Source organism: Thalassophryne amazonica, chromosome 16 (genome assembly GCF_902500255.1).
Source record: "Thalassophryne amazonica chromosome 16, fThaAma1.1, whole genome shotgun sequence".
NCBI classification, from domain to species: domain Eukaryota; kingdom Metazoa; phylum Chordata; class Actinopteri; order Batrachoidiformes; family Batrachoididae; genus Thalassophryne; species Thalassophryne amazonica.
In genome coordinates this window covers 10,337,051-10,363,470 of record NC_047118.1, presented here as the reverse complement: position 1 = coordinate 10,363,470, position 26,420 = coordinate 10,337,051, and the positions used below count along the sequence as shown (strand labels likewise).

At 40.5% G+C, this 26,420-nt stretch overlaps 2 protein-coding genes across 2 annotated transcripts in view; both read left to right on the top strand.

The window, feature by feature from the left end:
* Positions 1-5,240, top strand: part of rab5c (RAB5C, member RAS oncogene family) — a 29,957-nt gene extending 24,717 nt beyond the window's left edge. The window contains exons 3-6 of the mRNA XM_034190211.1: positions 3,073-3,224; positions 3,431-3,553; positions 3,686-3,779; positions 3,861-5,240. Of these exons, the coding sequence (XP_034046102.1) occupies positions 3,073-3,224; positions 3,431-3,553; positions 3,686-3,779; positions 3,861-3,988 (497 nt within the window). The 3' untranslated portion in view covers positions 3,989-5,240. The remainder of the gene's footprint in view (positions 1-3,072; positions 3,225-3,430; positions 3,554-3,685; positions 3,780-3,860) is intronic.
* A 7,114-nt stretch (positions 5,241-12,354) lies between these two features.
* On the top strand, positions 12,355-26,164 carry kat2a (K(lysine) acetyltransferase 2A). Its single transcript, XM_034190236.1, is given in 23 exon segments — positions 12,355-12,591; positions 12,876-12,999; positions 13,088-13,233; positions 18,531-18,620; positions 18,998-19,179; positions 19,274-19,465; positions 19,944-20,050; positions 20,303-20,407; positions 22,209-22,283; positions 22,286-22,306; positions 22,309-22,346; positions 22,428-22,449; positions 22,452-22,525; positions 22,527-22,642; positions 22,720-22,744; positions 22,746-22,847; positions 23,158-23,267; positions 23,347-23,495; positions 23,586-23,696; positions 23,794-23,830; positions 25,228-25,291; positions 25,366-25,450; positions 25,553-26,164. Coding segments are annotated over 23 exon segments (2,373 nt in total). The 5' UTR covers positions 12,355-12,387; the 3' UTR covers positions 25,747-26,164.
* Positions 26,165-26,420: the final 256 nt, after the last annotated feature.

Genomic DNA, 26,420 nt, shown 5'->3' with positions numbered 1-26,420 from the left:
GTTGCGGGGGCTGGAGCCTATCCCAGCAGTGAGGCGGGGTACACCTTAGACAGGACGCCAGTCTGTCACAGATCCACATATAGACAAACACATTAACACCCGCACACACATCTACAGACAATTTAAAGTTTACAATACACCTAACCTGCATGTGTTTGGATATGGAAGGAAGCCAGAGCACCCGGAGGGAACCCACACAGACACTGGGAGAACATGCAAACGCCACACAAAGGCCATAGGTGGGAATCGATCCCATGACATCTCCCTGTAAGTTAGCAGTGCTAACCACAAAGTGCTGCTCCAACTGTCAACTCAGAAGACTTTTTCTGATTTTTATGATCATTCCAGTAAAAGTTTAAGAAATGTAGGATTATAGTAAGCCCACAAAGACAAGTGTGTTTCTAACCTTTTAGGAATTGTTCAGTGTGTGTGTGTGTGTGTGTGTATGTATATACACACTGAACAATTATACAGTGGGGAAAATAAGTATTTGACCCCCTGTCAGTTTTGCAGGTTTTCCCACCTACAAAGAATGGAGAGGTCTGTCATTTTTATCGTAGGTACACTTCAACTGAGAGACAGAATCTTAAAAAAAAAAAATCCAGAAAATCACATGTATGATTTTTAAATAATTTTCATTTTATTGCATGAAATAAGTATTTGATCCCTGAGAAAAACAGAGCTTAACAATTGGTACAGAAACATTTGTCTGCCATTACAGAGGTCAGATGTTTCCTGTAGTTCTTGACCAAGTTTTCACACACTGCAGCAGGGATTTTGGCCCACTCCTCCATACAGATCTTCTCCAAATCTTTCAGGTTTGAAGTTTCAGCTCCCTCCAAAGATTTTCTATTGGGTTCAGGTCTGGAGACTGGCCAGGCCACTCCAGGACCTTGAAATGCTTCTTACGGAGCTCCTCCTTAGTTGCCCTGGCTGTGTGTTTGGGGTCATTGTCATGCTGGAAGACCCAGCCATGACACATCTTCAATGCTCTTACTGAGGGAAGGAGGTTGTTTGCCAAAATCTCGCAATACATGACCCCATCCATCCTCCCTTCAATACGGTGCAGTCCCCTTTGCAGAAGAGCACCCCCAGAGTATGTTTCCACCCCCATGCTTCACGGTTAGGATGGTTTTCTTGGGGTTGTTCTCATCCTCTAAACATGGTAAGTGGAGTTGATTCCAAAAAGCTCTATTCTGGTCTCATCTGACCACATGACCTTCTTCCATGCCTCCTAGGGTTCATCCAGATGGTCACTGGTGAACTTCAAACGGGTCTGGACATGTGCTGGCTTCAGCAGGGGGACCTTGCTGCCCTGCAGGATTTTAAACCATGACAGCATCATGTGTTACTAATGTAATCTTTGTGACTGTGGTCCCAGCTTTCTTCAGGTCATTGACCAGGTCCTCCTGTGTAGTTCTTAGCTTTCCCAGAATCACCCTTACCCCACAAAGTGAGATCTTGCATGGAATCCCAGACCGAGGGAGATGGACAGTCTTCTTGGGTTTCTTCTACTTTCTAATAAATAATCATAACAGTTGTCTTCTACCAAGCTGCTTGCCTGTTGTCCTGTAGTCCATCCCAGCTATGTGCAGGTCTACAGTCTTGTCCATGGTGTCCTTAGACAGCTCTTTGGTCTTGGCTATGGTGGACAGGTTGGAGTGTGATTGAGTGTGTGAACAGGTGTCTTTTATACAGGTAACAAGTTCAAACAGGTGCAATTAATACAGATAACGAGTGCAGAATAAGAGGGTTTCTTAAAGAAAAATTAACAGGTCTGTGTGAGCCAGAATTCTTGCTGGTTGGTAGGGGTTCAAATACATATTTCATGCAATAAAATGCAAATTAATTATTTAAAAATCATAATGTGATTTTTCTGGATTTTTTATTTATTTTTTTTTTTATAGATTCTCTCTCACAGTTGAAGTGTACCTACAATAAAAATTACAGACCTCTCCATTCTTTGTAGGTGGGAAAACCTGCAAAACTGACAGGGGGTCAAATACTTATTTTCCCCACTGTATATAAAATGTTTAACATTGGCATTATGCCTTTTCTGTTGAACAATTAGTTTTCTGTTGAATAATTGATTTTTGTATAGCAGGCTGCTTGTAACAAGCTGTAAGGATGTAGGAACAGGATGCTTGGTGCTTACATTTGTCATGACTTTAAGCGAGTCAGCATTTTTCTCACTGAACCTGCAGTCATCTGTTTTCCTGGTCAAAGATTGCAACGCTTTAAAGTATTTCCTACTCGACTGTCATTGCCTCTGTCATGTGAGAGTGAGCTGATGAAGCAATGCATTTGTCTGTTATTCATACGTAGATTGTACAATAAACCTTATCTCTCACACACACTTCTCCATATAGAGCTATAACCTCAAATGGTCGCATAGAATATATGAACCCAGTGAGAACATTTTCTTTCTTGTGCTACACTTGTTTGAAATATTGGTGTTTCATGTTAACAGGGTTTGCAGTATTATATTGCATTGATTTTGTTGTAAAGTGCACTTGATCACATTAAAAATGATGCTGTTTTCCCATGCTGCCTGTAGTTTTAGTCCAATGGTCCAACTTCTTATATAAATATTGTGTGTATATTTTCTTATAATTCAGTTTTCCATTTAGATGCTCTTAAAACAGAATTTCCAAATGGGTGTGTTTTGTTCTTTCTTTGGTCATAGCAAAAATACTCAGAGCTATGATTCCATGTTAGGAACCTTGGTGTAAATGTTAGTTCTTGTAAGATTACTCCTCCTCCACTTTTTTTTCTCTTGTAGATATACATTGCCTTTGTACATACTGGGTTTATGTTCCTAGTGTCTTTCAGGTAATGGTCCATCTTGTGAAACATTATTCAGTCATTTTCAAAGCTTTTGAATGGCACAGAACTTGTAAAATACTATCTATCACAGCCTATGGCATGCAGGCACAGTTGCACCTTATGTGCCTATGTGGAAACGGTTTTGTTGGTGGTGGTGTTTTTGTTGTAGTATCGCCATCTGACAGTTGGGGTGAATTAAAGCTCAATATCAGTTAAACTATTGTCTCGATCTCCATTTTTTTTCAGCTGCCTTCCTAACACAGACAGTATGTTTGGATGATACAACAGTCAAGTTTGAGATCTGGGACACCGCAGGACAAGAACGATATCACAGCTTGGCACCAATGTACTACAGGGGCGCCCAAGCTGCCATTGTGGTCTACGATATAACCAACACAGTAAGTTGGGACTGTGCTTTGACACGTGGAAGCACTCTGTCATGTGTGAGCGAGTCTTCCAGCTTGGGTTGATGATTGCTTAATTTGAGAGACTGACCTTTGCTCTGAAAATGTCATATAATCTTACTGCTACTGGTAGTATGCCAGTGATATTAAATCTAAAAGCAGTCTCATGATTATGTCACCCTATCCCCCCCTTAATCAAGGATACATTCTCACGTGCAAAGAACTGGGTGAAAGAGCTGCAGCGACAAGCCAGTCCAAATATTGTTATTGCACTGGCAGGGAACAAAGCTGACCTGGCCAACAAGAGAGCTGTAGATTTCCAGGTATGCAGGAGTCTGATGAAAAACTGTACCAGCATACTCAGTAAAAACATCCTGACATTTACAAGTAATTTCTAAGTTAAGGTCCCCTTATCTGTTGAATTATTACTATTTTTTTTATTTTATTTTTTTTAGGAAGCACAAGCATATGCAGATGACAACAGTTTACTCTTCATGGAGACTTCAGCCAAGACTGCTATGAATGTCAATGAGATTTTTATGGCTATAGGTATGTGCTCCTTAGTATGAATTGGCCTATCACGTCACCATATTTCAGATATCATTCTATTATTGTTTTCTATCAAAATAGCCAAAAAGCTTCCGAAGAATGAGCCCCAGGGTGGAGCAGCCGCTGGTGGACGAGCCAGAGGTGGCGTGGACCTGCAGGATCCTCCACCCCAGGGCAGAGGTGGCCACTGCTGTGGGGGTGGGAACTAACACACCACCTGATCCAACCAACTTGCAACTTTAATCAACCAGACCAGATAATAGCCAGCTGTTAAGCAACGTCAAATTGGTGAGACCAGGCCATGGTCGGACCACCTACCCAAAGAGCGAAACCTCTTCAATTAAGTGTTTGGCAAATGGGACCACTGGCCAGTAAACTGCCAGACCCCAGTGAAGTTTCAACTAATGAACCACCCAACAGGCCTATTTCCAGAATCATGTTTTAACCCCAGGACTTACCAGTTCATGATCTCTATTGATGAACTTTTGACATTGATGTGGGGGGGTGGGAGGAAAACCTGACCATTCAATATCAGTAACACTTAGTGGAGTCACTCACTCATCTTTTAGTTAATGTAGAGGAAAAATTGACCTAACAGGGAAGCATATAAATAGGCATGTTGGCCATGTTTGTTTTCTTCTACCCCCCCCATCCCATGCACCTTAAAATTCTCAAGTCTTTTCATCATGGTCCTACAACATTGTTAAAACTTATTTCTTGAGAGGGTGGACAGGTGCTTGTAGAAATCCCCCCCCCCCTCTTCCTGGTCTGTCCTGGGTAAGATGAAGAGAAGGCAATTAGCCAGCTATTTCCTTCTTGATACAGCCGCATTGATTGAAATACATTGTCATCACTATTTTTGCTTCACCTACTTCTGACATGAGCTGTTCAGGATGATTTGAAAGCCTTACTTTAGGTTTTACATTCATTTCTGTATTATGAAGCCTATACAATGAACTAGTAGTACTTTATTAACATTGCCGCAGTAAATAATTTTAGCATTAATATAATGTTTTTTTGAATCATTAGTGTACAATGATGAATACATAAGATGTTTTCTTGACCAAAATCACACCTGTATATTGAAAATGTATTTTCATCTGAATTTCCAAGTTTCTAATCAGTTATTGGCAAAACATTCTCTCCATGTTTGTCATCCTTATTTTTGTGGCTTTTTTTTCTCACCACCACCGTTTTTTGTTTTTTTTTAAGTTCTGTGGTATTAAATGCACTGGTTCTTCACATCTTTGTGCATTGAGTTATGCTCTGCTTGCTTTCCTTTTTGCCTGACATTCTTTATTTTCACTCTTTATAATAAGGCAGGATTGCTTGGATCAACATCTAGCGGTAATAATACCTGCTCTGCAGCGACTGCTGCTAAGTGGGCAATAAATGGAATGGTGGGGTCATGAATAGAGTGGAAGAAAAATGCAATTTTACCAATAAACATTGGGAAGGTCATCTTTTTGTATGCCTAATTTCTGTTTAAGTATTAGCAATACCTGGTTTTAGTATTTGACAACCATCAGCAAAACACTTCATCTTTTTCATAGCATTGAAATACTTTGTATTGGCTCAGTCAGTAGAGCAAGTGTTCCTTGATAAGTCTGTTTGATACCTGACTGCAACTGGGCATGGAAACTGCACTCCCAAACTACTCAGCCTCAAAGCTACACTGAATCCACATATGTGGTAAAAAGATTTTGAGACCCAAAGTAATGTTTGCAAGGACTTGGCCATTTATTGCAGTTCTTATAATAGAAAGGACCTGTTTCTGTTACAGTCCTGCAGATTTTTACTGAAGGTATTTATTGGCCTGTTTATGTGCTATATGAATGTGGAAGTTTGGTTTGCATGTTCTTTAGTCATGAAATGTTTTCTTTAAAATAGCATCCTGAAAATCAGAATAACGGTCACGTAAGAGGAGAACTAGTGCCATCATACTTCAGAACTGCCTTGCGTCCAGATATCATCAGGGTAGGCAGACAACCAGTTTGCACGCACTTCTGAAAGTAGCCATCTGTCTGCTGCAGGCAGATGATAATGTGGGGCATCCCTCTGTCCTTTTCTCCAATTCCAATGAAGTTGGGATGTTGTGTAAAATGTAAATAAAAACAATACATTGATTTGCAAATCCTTTTCAATCTACAGTAGTGTTCCAGTGTAAAGTTTCTACAGTCACTGATGATTTGGGGTCCCATGTCATCTGCTGGTGTTGGTCCACTGTGTCTTCTGAGGTCCAAGGTCAACACAGCCGTCTACCAGGAAGTTGTAGAGCACTTCATGCTTCCTGCTGCTGACCAACTTTATGGAAATGCAGATTTCATTTTTGGGCTATTGGTAAAAAAAAAAAAAAGTAGAAAAGGGGGCGTTCACAATAATAGTGTGGCATTAAGGAAGTGAGTTCGTCAATTTTGTGGAACAAACAGGTGTGAATCAGGTGTCCCCTATGTAAGGATGAAGCCAGCACCTGTTGAACATGCTTTTCTCTTTGAAAGCCTGAGGAAAATGGGACATTCAAGACGTTCAAAAGAACAGCGTAGTTTGATTAAAAAGTTGATTGGAGAGGGGAAAACTTATACGCAGGTGCAAAAAATTATAGGCTGTTCATCTACAATGATCTCCGCTTTAAAATGGACAAAAAAACCAGAGACGTGTGGAAGAAAACAACCAACCATCAAAATGGATAGAAGAATAACCAGAATGGCAAAGGCTCACCCATTGATCAGCTCCAGGATGATCAAAGACAGTCTGGAGTTACCTGTAAGTGCTGTGACAGTTAGACGCCTGTGTGAAGCTAATTTATTAGCAAGAATCCCCCGCAATTAAATAAGACGTGCAGAAGAGGTTACAATTTGCCAAAGAACACATCAACTGGCCTAAAGAGAGATGGAGGAATATTTTGTGGACTGATGAGAGTAAAATTGTTCTTTTTGGGTCCAAGGGCCGCAGACAGTTTGTGAGAAGATCCCCAAACTCTGAATTCAAGCCACAGTTCACAGTGAAGCATGGTGGTGCAAGCATCATGATATGGGCATGTTTCTCCTACTATGGTGTTGGGCCTATATATCGCATACCAGGTATCATGGATCAGTTTAAATATGTCAAAATACTTGAGGTCATGCCCTTGAAATGGGTGTTTCAACAAGACAATGACCCCAAGCACACTAGTAAACGAGCAAAATCTTGATTCCAAACCAACAAAATTAATGCCTTGCAGATGTGAAGAAATCATGAAAAACTGTGGTTATACAACTAAATACTACTTCAGTGATTCACAGGATTGCTAAAAAAAAAAAAGCAGTTTGAACATAATAGTTTTGAGTTTGTAGCGTCAACAGTAGATGCTACTATTATTGTGAACACCCCCTTTTCTTTTTTTTTTTTTACTAATAGCCCAATTTCATAGCCTTAAGAGTGTGCATATCATGAATACTTGGTCTTTTTGGATTTGTGAGAATCTACTGAATCTACTGGTACCTTGTTTCCCATGTAACAATAAGAAATATACTCAAAACATGAATTAACCTTTTTAGTCACATAGCACTACTATTATTCTGAACACTACTGTATATTCAATTGAATACACCACAAAGACAAGATATTTAATGTTCAAACTGATACTTTGTTTTTGTGCAAATATTTGCTCATTTTGACAGATGCTTGCCACACATTTCAAAAAAACTGGGACAGTGGTATGTTTACCACTGTGTTACATCACCTTTCTAACACTCAAGCGTTAGGGAATTGAGGACACTAATTGTTGAAACTTTGTAGGTGGAATTTTTTTTCCCATTCTTGATGTATGACTTCAGTTGTTCAGTAGTCCGGGGTCTCCGTTGTCGTATTTTGCACTTCATAATGCGCCACACATTTTCAATGGGCGACAGGTCTGAACTGCAGGCAGGCGGCAGGCCAGTCTAGTACCCACACTTTTATGATGAAGCCACGATGTTGTAACACATGCAGAATGTGGCTTGGCATTATCTTACTGAAATAAGCAGGGACGTCCCTGAAAAAGACGTTGCTTGGATGGCAGTATGTGTTGCTCCAAAACCTGGATGTACCTTTCAGCATTGATGGTGCATCACAGATGTGTAAGTTGCCCATGCCATGTGCACTAACACACCCCCATACCATCACAGATGCTGGCTTTTGAACTTTGTGCTGTTAACAATCTGGATGGTCTTTTTTTTTCCTTTCTTTCTTTTTTGTACGGAGGACATGAGGTCCGTGATTTCCAAAAACAATTTGAAATGTGGACTCATCAGATCACAGCACACTTTTTCACTTTGCGTCTGACCATTTCAAATGAGCTCGGGCCCCGAGAAGGCGGCGGTGTTTCTGGATGTTGTTGATGCATGGCTTTCACTTTGCATGGTAGAGTTTTAACTTGTACTTGGAGATGTAGTGACGAACTGCGTTAATTAGCAGTGGTTTTCTGGTGTTCCTGAGCCCACGTGGTAAGATCCTTTACACCAGGGGTGGCCAAGTTCGGTCCTCGAGAGCAGCATTCCTGACACTCTTAGTTGTCTCCCTGCTCCAACACACCTGAATCCAATGAATCCACCTGCATTCATTGGATTCAGGTGTGTTGGAGCAGGGAGACAACTAAGAGTGTCAGGAATGTGGCTCTCGAGGACCGAACTTGGCCACCCCTGTTCGGTCCTTGAGAGCCACATTCCTGACACTCTTAGTTGTCTCCCTGCTCCAACACACCTGAATCCAATGAAAGACTTGTTAGCAGACTTTTAATGAGCCTTTGCCACCCCTGCTGTAATGCATAGAGAATGAGCACTGGTGGTCTTGAACTGAAAATCTATTTTGAAAGTAAGTGTACAACTGCTTGGCCACCACACTGCCTGGGTCTCCCAAAGTAACATTCTTTTTACTCTGTCATTCCTCATCCCAAGGTACCGAGGGGCCCTTCAAACACCTAGTTTCTAAGGCATCCAATTAATGCTTTAAATCACTCGTTTGCATCTGTTCCTGCATTCAGACAGGCAGAATATTTGCACAGCCCACTGGTGTGTGTGATCATACTTGGAAATATCTGAGTGTTCTGCCTATCTAAATACAGAGCAGGTGACTGCAGTCCCTCTATGGTGAGGAAGATGGTCTCTTAGGTGATAACCAGACAGCAGAGGTGGATCTGGAGTTGACTGAACAAGGCCCAGTCTTCATGCACATGAATTCTAACAGACTGTATGTGGTTGCTACAGGAAGTTTCTGCTGGTCAGGATAGTCTTGTCTATATTGTTTGTCCCCCCCCCCCTTCTCTTCAAAGGCTTCCACTCCTGTGTGGATCATTACTCGCCAGCTGGCTTGGTCCCTCCTGTGTTCTTGCCAGGTCTTCCTGTCAATGGAGCAGCTCTCATGGCTGTGCTTCAGCAGGTGTTTGTAGCTTTTGTTCTGCCCTCCTATGGACCAGTATCTTACACTCAGCTGGGAGTAGATGTGTTTGGGAAGATCTGAAGCTGGTTCTTCATAGTGATGCACTCTATGCTCTGGGGCTTGGTTTAAGCCAGGGTGCTGATGGTGGTATTTATTCTTGCCAACTGCTGTGGATAGTCCTCAAACATTACTGGAGGAATTGCTTGAGGGTCTTCAGGAGGTGGCCCAGGTCTCAGGTCTGTACAGCATCACTGCCTTGTACAGTAGATGAGTATTATCATCTTGTGTTAAAAGATTCTGTTGTTGAAATCACTGGTGTGAAACCGGCCAAAGGCAGTTTAAACACTCCTCTCCAGAAATCTCATCTCGGTAGGTTCTTCCCAGACATTTCTCGGTCTCAAAAGCTGAGGTAATGGCTGAGATGCGTGAATCTCTTGATAAGTTTGACATTTAAACAACATTCACTTCTGATGGGTGAGTCCAGAAAGTGACTGAAAGCCTGGCTCTAATACCCAATCTCAATGTCCACAGTCATGGACTCAGACTTTGTAGCATGGTTCCACTCGTAGTCCATGACATTGTGAATCTCTTGCCCCACGTTCTGTAAGCTGGCATTTCTGCTGACTATGGCTGAGGCAACCCTGCTCCTGGAGATGACTTTCCTGCATGTTGAAGTGTAAATAAGGTAAACCATTGCAGTAAACCATGAAAGCTTAATTATTGGGGTGTGCAGGCATATCAAGATTTACAAAGAGACAGCGGTTATACAAATATTGTTCATGAGTGCAATGGTCAGAATATCTTTCACCTCATGAAATATTCTTACCATTGCATGAATGGAAAAAAACTTTGTTTTATATAACTCCTAAAATATATTTTTGGTATTTGATATATTATTAATTTATAAACAAGAGAAAAGGGACTTGCCCTTCCCGGTCCTACGGAGGCCAACAAAGCTCAGTAGCGAGACAGAGGTGCCGTCTCACCCAGGTGTCATTTGACGGAGCCTGCTGTGCCCCGGTTCTCCCCCGCAAGCCCTGAGCTGTGGCAGGGCCAAGCCAGCCTGCAGGGCTCTGGCTCCAGCAAATGCTGCTTTCTCGGGACCCCTTGCAACTCGCTCTGAAGCCCCCTCAGTGCATTACCCAGGGAGTTTGGTCACTGTGTCGGGCTGCTATTTGTTTTTAAGCTAAGTGCTGTTGCCGCTACTGTGAGTGCACGGTGGTCAGGAAGTGCAATGGTACAAAATGTATGGAACCAAGTTTGCACGGTAAATGGAACACATGGCTAATGGGGTGAATGATCAATGAAATGTGATATACAAACCACCAATCAAATGACAAGGATCTATTTAGGCATTATATAAAACTAAATACAACACAACTATTAAAAAACATGAAATGAATGGGATAGATATATCATTTAATAATTTATTTCAAATTCGATTATTGATGCTGTTTTAACACAAAGTTTGATCATTACTTTGAGTCACTCTGTAAGGCATGAGGCTGGAACGTTATTGGCCGGCTGACTGATTTTTAACATCAAATACATCATTGGGATTAATAATAGTATAAAATGGTCACAACAAAGGTCCCCAACACTTAAAATTAAAATAAAAGGTGTATTAAGATTTTATGTCCGGCCACTGGTATTACAGTGTTAACGTAAAGTTACAGACTCAAATTTGACTAAATTGTCAGGAAAGGCAAGAATGGTATTTGTGTAATAAATGTAATGTAATTACATGTCTAGCTTCATGCATTTATGAACAAATCCAATTTGTTTCATAGTCATACTGAGTCAGTTTAATTGACATATGCCTTTTTTGTAACTATAAAATGATGGAAATGTTATATGCAATTATAAATCAAATCAGTTTTATTTATATAGCGCCAAATCACAACAAACAGTCGCCCCAAGGCGCTTTATATTGTAAGGCAAAAGCCATACAATAATTACAGAAAAACCCCAACAGTCAAAACGACCCCCTATGAGCAAGCACTTGGTGACAGTGGGAAGGAAAAACTCCCTTTTAACAGGAAGAAACCTCCAGCAGAACCAGGCTCAGGGATGGGCAATCTTCTGCTGGGACTTGTTTGGGCTGAGGGGAGAGAATCAGGAAAAAGACATGCTGTGGAGGGGAGCAGAGATCAATCACTAATGATTAAATGCAGAGTGGTGCATACAGAGCAAAAAGAGGTGAATAAAAAGAAACACTCAGTGCATCATGGGAAACCCCCCAGCAGTCTAAGTCTATAGCAGCATAACTTAGGGATGGTTCAGGGTCACCTGATCCAGCTACAGTTTAACTAATGGGTGTGTGTCCTCTGGCTTCATGGATAGATAAAGCTGGGTATCATCTGCGTAACAATGAAAAGTTAAGCAATGCTTTCTAATAATACTGCCTAAGGGAAGCATGTACAAAGTGAATAAAATCGGTCCTAGCACAGAACCTTGTGGAACTCCATAATTAACCTTAGTCCGTGAAGAAGATTCCCCATTTAAATGAACAAATTGTAATCTATTAGATAAATATGATTCAAACCACTGCAGCGCAGTGCCTTTAATACCTATGGCATGCTCTAATCTCTGTAATAAAATTTTATGGTCAACAGTATCAAAAGCAGCACTGAGGTCTAACAGAACAAGCACAGAGATTAGTCCACTGTCTGAGGCCATAAGATCATTTGTAACCTTCACTAATGCTGTTTCTGTACTATGATGAATTCTGAAACCTGACTGAAACTCTTTAAATAGACCATTCCTCTGCAGTTGATAAGGAGACAAGTAACTGCGCATGGTGCAACTTTTGTCTGATGCACCACCAATTGTACGGCTTCAGACTAGATTTTGTCTGTTTGGATTTTTTGTTATTTATGAATCAAATACAAACAAAACGGGCACTGTACAAAATTTTGAAATAGCTGCATATATAAAAATGAAAAGAACATAAGCAGCTTATTGTATATTTTCTACAAATAAAATATAGGGCAATCAAACATTTACAGATCAAATTTGTCTAGAAAAGAAACTAGTTTTGAAGCATTGTTGAATTCAGTCAGTGATAACGACTTTTAATGTTTTATCTGTTTGGAAAATGGAAGATTCAAGAAATTACGACACACTGTGGCGGTCTTTGAAGCACACATTACCGACAGCCCTTGAAGGCAGCACGGGGGACATACACAGGAAGTGTGCAGCAGGGCGCGTGGACATGTCGGACCCGGCGGCGCAGGCCTTGCAGCCCCGGCTTCTCCAAGCGCAGTCTACCGGGTCCGGGACGGCCGCTACAGGGACGAGTGACCCGGCCAGACCCGGATTAAGTCAACAACAACGCGCAAGCCAGAAGAAAGCCCAAGTCCGAGCTTTCCCACGGGCGAAAAAGCTTGAAAAACTTGGCGTGTTCTCAGCGTGCAAGGTAGCTAGCTCAGCTAGCGCAAGTTCAGCGCAACAAAGCGCCCTTTGGTTGTTAGCGTCCGTGAACGTAGAGGAGCACAAACGCACAGAGGAAACAAACAAACAAACAAACAAGCTTACAGGAACGACTCATTAGGCATAAAACTCGGAGCCAACTAACTAGACAGTGTGCCGGCTAATAAATCCTAACCTCCGCTCTACTAGCTTGATTAAGTCACTGGAAATTAGCTTCCGAAGCGCTTGAGTCACTTTGACCAGCATATGTGTTTTTATTATTATTTTTAGGCCAGTGACACGTGCAAGTGTAACGGATGGAAAAACCCAAATCCACCCAGTGCCACCCGTATGGACCTGCAGCAGCAGGCAGCCAGCCTGAGCGAGCAGTGCCGCAGCTGTGGACATGCCCTGGGTACGAGCATCCGCAGCACCTCACTTTACCTGCTCAACAGTCACCGCTGCTGGTCTTGATTGACTTTGGCTTGGTACTTTGTGTGCAGCTGATCATGTGTCCCACCTGGAGAATGTGTCTGAGGAGGAGATAAACAGGCTGCTGGGCATGGTGGTGGATGTGGAGAACCTCTTTATGTCTGTGCACAAAGAAGAGGACACAGACACCAAGCAGGTGTATTTCTACCTTTTCAAGGTGAGCAAATCTTGCACATGCATGTTCTGTACAGTATGCAAAGTTTGAAAAAATTCCAGAATTGGTTCTAGACATTTACGCTGTGGTCTGAATTTAAAAGCATTGTTAAAAAAGGTTTTTTTTTTATGCATCTCAGAAAAATTAAACCGGCAGCACGGTGAATTAGTGGTTAGCACTGTTGCCTCATAGCAAAAAGGTCATGCGATCGATTCCCACCTGTGGCCTTTCTGTGTGGAGTTTGCACGTTCTTCCCGTGTTTGTGTTCCCTCCGGGTGCTCCAGCTTCCTCCCACATCCAAAAACATGCAGGTTAGATGAAATGGAAACTTTTAAATTGTCTGTAGGTTTGCATGTAGGTGTGACTGTTTGTTTGTATGTGGCCCTGTGACAGACTGGTGTCCTCACTTCCTATGACTGCTGTCTCCAGACCCCCCGCGACCCTTAATTGGAGTAAGCGGTTGAAGATGAGTGAGAAAGATATTTGCATTTGCAAGGTTGCTAGTCAGCTGAGATACCAGATTTAGACCCTCATTCCAAAACTGGAAGTACAGAGCGCTCTTCCAAAATTAGTCCGTTTTGGAATGGTAGAATCTTCTGAGTTCATCTTTGTATGCTACATGGAAATGTCAATACCGCCATGTCCATTTACAAGATAACAAACCTCAATCATTCTGTCCACACATGTACACATTTATAAGCAGTTTCATCTGGAGTCCTTATCGATATATCTGTTGTCCAGTTAATTAAGTAAATAAGACATATCTGTATCATTATGTTTACTGATATAAAAATGTTATTTTACTGAATAAACCCTGCAGAAAAAATGGCTGTTGAAAATGGTGTCATTTCCTAGTTTGTCAAGTAGAGGGCACTCTAGCAGCAATGTGTACAATCCTGTCAAACATGGCTGGAACCCTTATCACTCATTGGTCCCATAACCTACAAGAAACAGACGCAAAGCTGCCCTTCATTTTCATTCAGAGTGGGCATTTTACAGTGACAAAACAAAAGTGGTTTCTTTGTTGCCAGCTCGGTGGGACAAAACAGACAAGAAGTTTATTTTTTATTTCATGGCGACTGCCAATCTGAGTAAAGGTGGTGTGACCTTTGGTGGTTATATTCATACGACCGAAGTACCACACAGCGGCGCGAAGCATGCTCTATGGTAGACGGAGGCACAATCTGGAAATGGCACAAAAAGTCTGCCCAGTGGGGGGAAAAAGCCACAAACTGGACAACATTGTCGTAAAAAGCCACAAACCGATGGTAGACGAAACTGCAAACCGTAAATGACGTGGTGAGATGCTGAAGAGCTTCGCTCATTCATGTCCATGACATACATATAGGGCTGAAACGATTAGTCGAGTAACTCGTATAATTACCTCCGTCAAGGAGGTTATGTTTTCGGTCGTGTCCATTTGTTTGTTGGTTGGTTGGCTTAGCAGGATTACTCAAAAAATCCTCAACGGATTTCAATTAAATTTTTACCAGGGGTGTATCTTGGCCTAACTTAGAAGTCATTACATTTTTGTAATGATCTGGAACACAATCCGGATCCAGTAATTCTTTAAAGGATTCTTTATCATTGCAGGATAGGGCCAATTTCAACATTTTTGCATCTAACTTCATGAAGACGGGTCACAAAGGCTGAATAAAAATTAAGTTACGACACAACAATAATTTAGGATTTGTTTCTTCTCATTGAATAAACTTATTATAAAATAAAAAAAACTTGTGTAGTTCATGCAGTTTCTCTTTATAAATGCATTTGCTGAAGATCTAAGGGTTTAACCCTCTGGGGCCGACGGCGTCGTATACGACGGCTGAGATCAAGCTTTACTAAATTATAAATAACTTTTTAATGATATGAGCTAGAAACTTTTTTTTGCTGAAAAGTTAACGCCACGGACTTTCAAGCCACCCTCCACCATCTTTGTACTCCTCATAGAAGCTCTGTGATGATGTGAGCAATGTGAGTGTCTAATTGGAATTGGTTCACCATCACATGGTTTTCCAAAATCCAATCGTAGGGCAGATTCACCTCACGTGACACACCAAAGATTGTTTTTAGGAGTGATGAGTTACTAGTTTATTATAGTTTGCTGTGTGTTTTGAATAAATGTGTATGGAAAATTGTTTTCCACTTTACTTTTTCCTTTCTTATTTCTGATTGTAAACCTTTATTACACTTATAAAACATCACTATAGCATATATATTTTGAAAGTACAGGTTGTCCTGAAAAAAAGAGACATAAAACTTGATTGTGGGATGCAGGGAGAGCTGTTAACAGCAATAATAAAACATTTATGCCAGGCGAGTGAACTGTCCAAAAATTGCCCTCGGACCTCAGAGGGTTAACCACTGAATCTGAAACATGACAGTAGATGCGTGAAACGACGTGAAATAAGTCTCTTTGCCAAAGGGTATTCCATGTGACATCAGTGACCCTATGGCCTTGGCGGAGGTTTGCGCTCTCCGAGTGCTTCTAGTTTGATTACAAAAAATGTTCGAGGCAAATTCTGTGCCTTGAATCCTCGTTTAACGTTGTAGTACATATGCCAGGCCTGTGTGTGGTGCTGTAATGTCCCCAGAAAAACACCGAAGACGACGAGCATGCCCATAAACCGTGTAAAGGCTAATCCAAAAGCTATCACTGTTTGTCTGTCTGTCTGTGTACAATATAAGTCCAGTTCTATTACTGTCATAAATTTCAAATTCACAGGGAACATTCTTGGCTAGAAGTAACACCTTTCTCATAAATTATGTAAAAGCTAATAAACACTTCTAAAACTGGAAACGCTGTGTTTGTAACCTGATAAATCCCCTGGAAGAATTTACAAAACATTTAGCGGAAGTTAGCATTGTGATGTCACTTCCTCATTTCGCTAGCTGCTAACTTCCCTTTATTTTTGGCTAGAAATAACAACTTTCTCATGTTATGAAAAGCTAGCATGAAATAAACACTTCTAAATCTGAAAATGTTGGCTTTGGAACCTACAACCCCTGGCAATAATTATGGAATCACCAGCCTCGGAGGATGTTCATTCAGTTGTTTAATTTTGTAGAAAAAAAGCAGATCACAGACATGACACAAAACTAAAGTCATTTCAAATGGCAACTTTCTGGCTTTAAGAAACACTATAAGAAATCAGGAAAAATAACTGTGGCAGTCAGTAACGGTTATTTTTTAGACCAAGCAGAGGGGAAAAAAATATGGAATCACTCAATTCTGAGGAATAAATTATGGAATCACCCTGTGAATTTTCATCCCCAAAACTAACACCTGCATCAAATCAGATCTGCTCGTTAGTCTGCATCTAAAAAGGAGTGATCACACCTTGGAGAGCTGTTGCACCAAGTGGACTGACATGAATCATGGCTCCAACACGAGAGATGTCAATTGAAACAAAGGAGAGGATTATCAAACTCTTAAAAGAGGGTAAATCATCATGCAATGTTGCAAAAAATGTTGGTTGTTCACAGTCAGCTGTGTCTAAACTCTGGACCAAATACAAACATGGGAAGGTTGTTAAAGGCAAACATACTGGTAGACCAAGGCCGACATCAAAGCGTCAAGACAGAAAACTTGAAGCAATATGTCTCAAAAATCGATAATGCACAACAAAACAAATGAGGAACGAATGGGAGGAAACTGGAGTCAACGTCTGTGACCGAACTGTAAGAAACCACCTAAAGGAAATGGGATTTACATACAGAAAAGGTAGACGAAAGCCATCATTAACACCTAAACAGAAAAAAACAAGGTTACAGTGGGCTAAGGAAAAGCAGTTGTGGACTGTGGGTGACTGGATGAAAGTCATATTCAGTGATGAATCTCGAATCTGCATTGGGCAAGGTGATGATGCTGGAACTTTTGTTTGGTGCCGTTCCAATGAGATTTATAAAGATGACTGCCTGAAGAGAACATGTAAATTTCCACAGTCATTGATGATATGGGGCTGCATGTCAGGTAAAGGCACTGGGGAGATGGCTGTCATTACATCATCAATAAATGCACAAGTTTACGTTGATATTTTGGACACTTTTCTTATCCCATCAATTGAAAGGATGTTTCGGGATGATGAAATCATTTTTCAAGATGATAATGCATCTTGCCATAGAGCAAAAACTGTGAAAACATTCCTTGCAAAAAGACACATAGGGTCAATGTCATGGCCTGCAAATAGTCCGGATCTTAATCCAATTGAAAATCTTTGGTGGAAGTTGAAGAAAATGGTCCATGACAAGGCTCCAACCTGCAAAGCTGATCTGGTAACAGCAATCAGAGAAAGTTGGAGCCAGACTGATGAAGAGTACTGTTTGTCACTCATTAAGTCCATGCCTCAGAGACTGCAAGCTGTTATAAAAGAGAGGTGGTGCAACAAAATACTAGTGATGTGTTGGAGCATTCTTTTGTTTTTCATGATTCCATAATTTTTTCCTCAGAATTGAGTGATTCCATATTTTTTTCCCTCTGCTCGGGAGCAGCTGAATGGACAACAGGTTACACAATAAAGACTTGTATTCATAGTATTTTAACAGCTAATAAAAAACACATTATGTGTAGGTTAGCACTGTTTACATTTGTGAAATTGCACCTCATGAGAAATGGTGAAAAGTGCATGAATTTTTTTGCATTCTGACCATGAGTCAGACCTTGAAACTGTAGAAACGACCTTCTTTGTCTTATGTTCCCAATACGAGAAAATGAAAATGGTGTACTTGAATTATTTATTTGCTTAAAAAAATATATACTGGTTGTCTACTGGCTGTGGGATGTCATTGTGAACACACCTGATCCTGTGAGCTCTCAGAAGTATTGCAGAGTAGTTCCTCATTAGTAGTCGACTTGTAGACCACTTTGAAAAACCAGGAAGTTGCATCAAGAAGAACATCTGGAATAAAAATCCAAATGTGGATATGCACTTGAGCTGCTGTGGTGATTTGGAGCAACGGTGGCTAACAAAAATGCAATAAATTAATAAATAATCTATATAAATGCTGGTTGTCTGCCACTTCTCATATTTTTCCTTGGGTCCATATTTTTCCTTGGGTCAGGTTTCAGATGAGCAAGAATCACTTCTAGCCTATTGATATAGACATGCCATTATCTTAGACAAATCTAGAGATGGATACTTAAAATTGGCTGGAATTTCATCGAGGGTGACATAGATTTTGCTGTGTTTTTGAAGGGGTGACTTTCCCAGTTCCCTGAAACCGAGACCACTTGTCTCGGTCATCTTATTGAGTTGCACCACAGTCAGTGTTGTGCTTCCTTTCAACTTTCTCCCCTTCAGCTGTTGAGGAAGTGCATTCTGCAGATGAGCCAGCCGGTTGTGGAGGGATCTCTCGGTAGTCCACCCTTTGAAAAGCCCAACATTGAGCAGGTAAACATACAAGAAACCTTTCCATTTCTGCCCTCATGCATGACATCAGTGTTGCATTGTTTTTGTGGTATGCACACATTGTGTCATCCTCTGATGCAAATAAGAGACCAAAGTCACTTATATGCAGAATAACAAACAATAAAAATGGGAAACAACATTGCTGACCCTTGTTAATTGCCACCTCATATAGTTTTGTACTTTATTTTACATCTTATTCTTTTCATTTCTGTTGGGACAACAGGAAGTGTATTACTTTATTGTGGCTAAAAATAGTTTCAAAACAAACTGTTCTCTGTTAATGGCAGCAGCATTTCTGTTGACGTTGCTTTCTCTTAATTGTGCTATTTCTGTTCTTTTTGCTTTTCTTTCTCCTAAAGGGAGTATTGAATTTTGTTCAGTATAAATTCAGCCACCTTGCTCCTAAGGAAAGGCAGACCATGTTCGAGCTTTCAAAGATGTTCCTCTTGTGCCTGAACTACTGGAAGCTGGAGACTCCAACACAGTATCGGCAACGCACAAAGAAAGATGACGGCACGTCTTACAAAGTGGACTACACTAGGTGTGTGTGTTCAAGAAAGCAGGGTGGTGGTGTTTCTTCTCAGATGCTATCGTTATGCAGACCATCACTGTGTTTCTGCAAACTTGACTTTCAGGTGGCTCTGCTACTGCCATGTTCCCCAGAGTAACGACAGCCTGCCACGCTACGAAACCACTCAAGTGTTTGGTCGCAGTTTGCTGAAGTCAATCTTCACGGTGACCCGACGCCAGCTGTTGGAGAAATTCAGAGTGGAGAAAGATAAACTGCTACCAGAAAAACGCACGCTCATTCTGACACATTTTCCGAAGTAAGCACGGTTGCAAAATAGCTTCAATACGTGTGTGTTAAAATGTGTTTGATTGGTATCAGTTAAAAAGTACATTTAAATATTTTTGGTGAAAAGAGAAATGTGTAATTATTAATTTCCAAATGAACAAATTCATCATATGCACATATTTTCATAATGTGTGCTCTGCTGTTAAAACTGATGTTTCAACATGCCTAAGTTTAGAGATGAGTCTTTAAAAGACCTTATTTCACCATGTATAACATGCACATGTTGTTTAGACTGCAAAACATAATCTGCTTCCATGTTTTTATGGATAATTGAGTTTAGTTTGATCGGTGACATAAAGAAAGGAAACTTAAATGGACAAATTTAAGTTCACTCATGTAACACCAGATTTGCAGATCCGTCACCATGTTTTAGCTTTAGTTTGCTGAAGGAGTTTTCAGTGCCTGATTTAAAAAGATTGCATGCTTATAGTCTTTATATACTTTGTCAGGTTCTTGTCTATGCTTGAGGAGGAAATTTATGGGGAGAATTCACCCATCTGGGAGGCTGACTTCACTGTGCCTGCTTCTGACGGCACCCAGCTGGGCCACCAGACAGGTGAGACGGTGTGTCTTAACCCACATTTTGATGCATGCACATATTCTGTGATTCAACCACACTCCTCTTCTTTGTAATATTAGAATAGCTGATATAAAATTAAAGCGTGTTCTTATAATATTCAGGCCGCTTCACAGAAAGTAAACGTATTACTCCAAAGCTGGAACAAACTGACTATCATCAGTGATGAATTCATACTTCCTCAACAAAAGGTGTTTTGATTTAAATTGTATCTCATTATGTCTTGTGCAGTGATCAGTCCTGCTGCCGTTTCTGGTTCCCCTTCTTTGTCCAAGGGTCTGAACAGTGGTCCTTCACTGGGAGTTATAGACAGCGGATGTCCAGAGTCCATTGCAGGTCTGTCGGCACACCAGATTCTAATAGATGCACCTGGGACTGACAAAAGTGTCAGGGATTTAAATTACCAAGATTTCTTAAACAACGTTGAAGTCTGTTTGTCAAAAACTAGGTATGGGACTAGTAGAAGTCAGCAAATTTTCTTCTAGTTGACTACTGTGGTAACTCAAGTGGCATGATTGTCCAAAAATTTAAAAGTAAATCATTAACAGAAAAAGTCCATTTCAAATAACGGTTTAAATAATGTATTTTTATGGCTTCAGGGTTGAATCGACTGTGACAGCTTAGTGTCTACATTTCCACTATGGTTGAATTCCTTCAGCGTGTCCCTTTTTCCACTTGGGGTCACCACAGCAGATTAAAGATGGATCTGCTTGTTGATTTGGCACACAAGTTTTGCACCGGATGTCCTCCTTGATGGTGGCAAGGGGGCTTTGAACCGGGAATTCTGTAAACAAGTGGACTCCATGTCCACCTCCCCTGACTTGAACAATGCATACTTGTATTTTCCAGACTTGGGGAATTTCTAAGATTCTTTTAGTTTCACTTTCCATTTGTTTCCAGCAGAGAATAACGATCAATTTCACTTTCCAGGAAACAGGCTGAGAATCTGTAGCACTGGTATGAGAAGTCAAAAGTTACCTTCCAGAAAGGTGAAGAATAAAGGCTTAAAACGGTGAAATGTCCATGTAGTTCACTGTGTTAATGCCATGCTTTAGAATTGTAAGTCTGTTAAAAAAAAAAAAAAAAAAACAGTTTCACTGCTTGGCTTTGAATTGATTAATTTATTTTCAAGATTAGTTGCTAACTAGAAAAAAATTCCAGAATACACTTAGATGTAAAGATTCATTTTAACAATTAAATCTGGAATTAAAAAATGATGAACTGAAAGAGGAAATTTTCAGCTTGTTTGTATTTGACAATACTTAATGCAAAAGCAATGCTCTTCACTCATGGTAATAACAACGTGACACAAAGAAACTGACTAAACCAATTGAATTACAAAAACAAAAAAACAATAAATCAGTAGCACTAGCACTGTTAAACCAACATGACCACAATAACATTTAAAATCCCAAAACCCTGAATTCTCATGCAGGGTTGCAGCACAATGTCCTCTGTTTACTGGTTAGCTAAAATCGCTAATTTCTCTAAAAATATTAGTCCTATCAACTTTCTGTTTTTGCAGCCTTCATCCTTGATCCAAAATACATAAGCATACCAAATGGCAAATGTCAGCTCTCCCTGGTTTCTGCATGATTGAAGCCATACATGCACACAATGGCCATTTGGCTGTTATGTATGTCTATAATATACATAAATTATTAATTCTCCCCCCCCCCCCCCCTCAGTATTTCTACTCGTTTTAAAGAGTCAAGTCTGGGAGGATGCGGTGGTGCTGTGCTTTGCCACATCAACACCACAGAACTGAATGTGAAAATGTATTCACAAAATAAATAATGTAGTTCTTACGGTGGTGTTCATCTTGTGTGGTGTGTGTGTGTGTGTGTCTGTCTGTCTGTCTGAGAGATTAATGAAAATAATTAACTTGCTGGCCTGTTGTCTTGCGAGTCTGCTCTACCTACATCGGTATTTTCCAATTTTATTCATTGTAAACCTGAACAAATTTCATTTGTAATATTCATGTGAGTTTCAGTTGATGTTTTTGTATATGTGGATGTATAAATGAAACTAAAGGAGTAACCTAAAGGGCCTCAAAGCTTTTACTCTGATGGTCAACTCGTGTCCGGTGACCACATTTATTATTGTTTTGTTCTGAGAGGTGTCGCTGTGTGTTAAGGTGAAAAACGTAAACTCCTCCCCGAGGCCTTAACCTTGGAAGATGCTAAACGGATCCGTGTGATGGGAGACATTCCTAGGAGCTGGTTAATGAAGTCATGTGACCATCACTGATCCTGCTGCTATGCTTGGACCAGAGGTGAGTCATTAGAGAATTGATCTGCAGGGGTTCGGTGTGCTTTATTGTTACAAATTTAAGGATAGATTTTGCTGTTACCAGACTAATCTATTGACGCCAAATGCTGCCGTGATGAGACCGCCAGGTTAAGAGAGAGGCGAGGCATCATTGAGTTCCACGTCATCGGAGGAAACTCGCCTGTTCCCAGAAGTCGAGACAAAAAGAGTCCTGATGTGGCTTGTCGGCCTACAGAATGTCTTCTCTCATCAGTTTACCTCGAATGCTAAAGAATACATCACACGGCTGGTGTTTGACCCGTAAGTCAATTCATAACCTCACACCATGTGGTCATTGGACGCCTGTTAGCGACCCTGATTTCACCAACCCTTTGCAGGAAGCACAAGACCCTCGCCCTCATTCAAAGACGGTCGCGTCATTGGCGGCATCTGTTTTAGGATGTTTCCCACTCAGGGTTTCACGGAGATTGTCTTCTGCGCCGTCACGTCAATGAGACAAGTCAAGGTATCGAACTGCTGTTTGTTTAGTGGGTGGTCGGAAATGGAATAAAGGTGCATGTAGTTCAGACAAGTATCTGTGTAGTATCAAAAAGTATTGATACATATGTAGAAGTATGAAACGTATATTTATTAAACTGTGTGCTTAGTGTACGAGTTAAAGTTAAAGGTTTTTGCCCACAACCTACTTTTAACAAGGACGCAAGGGTCACAGATTTTGGTCCAGAGAGCATGTGTGTCCTTATATGTGTTGTGAAGTAGCTTCGAGCAGCTTATGTTGAATTTGGTGCTGTATCTTTTTTTTTTTTTTACGTAAGGGCTATGGAACCCACCTGATGAACCACCTGAAGGAGTACCACATCAAACATAGCATCCTGTATTTCCTCACGTACGCTGATGAGTACGCCATTGGCTACTTCAAGAAGCAGGTACAGCAGGGGTGACCTGTGCCTTATGCCGCCCTGCCCTGTTTCTGTGCCTTCCTCAGTAATCCTTCCTTTCCTGGCAGGGCTTTTCAAAGACATCAAAGTGCCGAAGAGTCGTTACCTGGGATACATCAAAGACTACGAAGGTGCAACCCTCATGGAGTGTGAGCTGAACCCCAGAATCCCCTACACTGAACTGTCTCATATTATTAAAAAGCAGAAGGAGGTATGTGAGGCTGTTATCTTTTGTCATTAGCGACTGAAAAGCATTTCTTGTGAATCTGTGACAGTTGTGACCGTAACATTTCCTGTCATATCAGTAAGAAGCTGATTGAGAGGAAACAGAAGCCAAATCAGGAAGGTTTTATCCAGGGCTCACGTGTTTCAAAAGGGTGTACGACAGATTCCTGTGGAAAGCATTCCAGGCATCAGTGAGTGTTTTTGTCTCTTTTTTGGCATTTTTTTTGGGGGGTGGAGGTGGTGCTAAAATTGCTCCTTTGACTGTTTTTACATTTATTTTTCTTTCAGGAGAAACGGGCTGGAAACCCAGTAACAAGGACAAAGGGTAAACACTACATTTTTATTTTTTAATCTATTTTTCAGTCTCGAAGGTTTATTCTGATTCATTTATTTTACTTTGATGCATAATGAATTTTGAACCCATAAAATTACCAGCATTTAATATGTTGTGTTTCATTTAATACAGAGTGCTTCTACATATCTTAAAAATCAATGCTTTTATTATCACTTCAATCACGCTTCTGCTAAAAAACTTAAAGGGGTTTAACAGCAGTATCACATTAACCATTTAGGATACCTACTGCTATCTGGATTTATTGAGATCAGTGCTCTTATCACTTCAGTCACCCGTCTGTTGTTGAAAAATTAAAGTCTGGCTCAGTAAATCATGTTAAACACATCTTCCTAGTTTACTGAAGACAGATGTGGCTTTTAATAAAACCTACACCGCATGCTAACCTGACAGTTCCAATAAACACATACTGTTTATATTAAAGGACAGGCATGAGATGACAAATGAGAAGCCAAAGATTTGCTGAAAATATTTTTCAAAAGATGCAAGTGTTCTCGTAAAACTGGACTGAAACTGTATTAGAAGCACAATTAATTACTTTCTGTGGGACTAGAAAAGACCAAAGAGTGTAATACCATAAACATAAAAAGGGCAATTTCTCACTTTGTTGTTTGTGTTGTGGGATAAAGATGCTACTCCACCTAAGCAGTTTGATAACCATTAATAAGGTGGTGTGATATTCTGCCCAACTGACTTGGGTCCACTCTTTTGGACCTTGGTCTTTTGAAGCACCTTAAGATGACCTGTACTGTGATTTGGTGCTATACAAATAAACTGAATTAAAATGGGGTGGCTTTTGTTTTTAAAATAACCATTTTGAAAAATATGCAGTGGATGCAATGACGTGGCATCAACTCAGTCTTCCAGACTTGACTTCCTGAACCTGAGAATTTCTCAATTTGAAACAAATTTTCTTAAAAAAAAAAAAAAAAAAGTGTTTAGGAGTAATATACCAGTACTTTTACTTCTGTGAAGTAATTTAAGTGGAGACTGCTCACAAACGCTTGTGGGTCACAAAGGATTAAACTTGTTTTCTAAAGTCCCAAGAGGGTGCAGGTTTTTAGATGAACAATCAGTTAATTGTATAGCATGTTTTAAAGAGTCTGCTACAAAGATCATCACATAAACGCAAAATGACAACGCATTAATAAAAATGTCCAAAGAATAAATTAATAAAAAAATCAAAGATGCAAATTTTGATCAAATTATAGGTATGTAATTGTAAGTATATAAGCTCAAAGAGATCCAACATTTGATGGATTTGATCCTCATAATCCCAGTGAGAAGTTTGTTGCATGGACAAGAAGCACATTAAGACACAGCACTTGATTACTGCCACTCACGTCAGCGGGTGATTATTTCCTATGTAGGAAGGAGGTGAAGGATCCTGATGTACTGTATAACATGCTGAAGAACCTGCTGGCTCAAATAAAGGTGAGGTACATTGGCCGATAAGCTGGAGGAGTTAGAAGAAGACAGACTGATCAAGTCTAACTTTTCTTCAACAGACTCATCCTGACGCGTGGCCTTTCATGGAACCCGTGAAGAAATCCGAGGCGCCCGATTACTACGAGATCATCCGCTTCCCCATCGGTGAGCAGTGAAATATCCTGTTACACAACGATTCCAGGTTCTGATCGTATCCTGAGTGATTTCTGCACTGGTTGTTGGTTTCATCCACTTTGACTCTCACAGACCTGAAGACCATGACGGAGAGACTGAAGAATAGATACTACGTGACCAAGAAGCTTTTTATCGCCGATCTGCAGCGGATCATTACAAACTGTCGTGAGTACAACCCTCCAGACAGCGAGTACTGCAAGTGCGCCAACACCTTGGAGAAGTTCTTCTACTTCAAATTAAAAGATGGCGGCCTAATTGAGAAATGAAGAGTCACCTGACAGGGACGGGCATTAACGGCTACCAAAAAGGAGCAGGGCACAGTGGAACCATTTGCTAGCTATTGCCATATCCGTTTAAAAACACGACTGTAAAGGTTTTTATTTTTTAAGGGAATCGCTGGGCTGGAGCAAACACAGTCCAGGCTTGTTCAGAAAAACAGTTGAGCATTAAAAATGTACCAAAGTTGTAGGTCCAAGGTAAACTAATGCCAATCTTTCTACTGTTATTTATAGTGCGAGTTCCTTTTGTTCTGCTTTAAAATCACCACTCAAGCAAATGCACGTGCAGAGATTTTTATTTTATTTTTTTCCGTTGTACAAAGTGGACCTCGGGACCTTAAACCATGTTGCCTTCTGTTACTGAAGCACTTGAACATCCCAGTCATTTCTGCAGGTATATGTCAAACCTCTGAGTGATGAAGACATACTTTAAACACGAGCAGTACTTTTGTTTTGTGGGTTGTACTGAAATAGCTTATCAATAGGTTTACAGAATTAACTGATAAATCACTGTAGTCATACATACAAGCATGTTTTCGTTGTAACGCTTCAGATAGAACTCCTTCTTTTCATTAATTTCTAATTAAGATAGTTTAGCTACAGTCCTACTGTTTGACCATTTAAAATCTTGCTCGGATGGAAGTAGTTGAATTCGGTGTTTC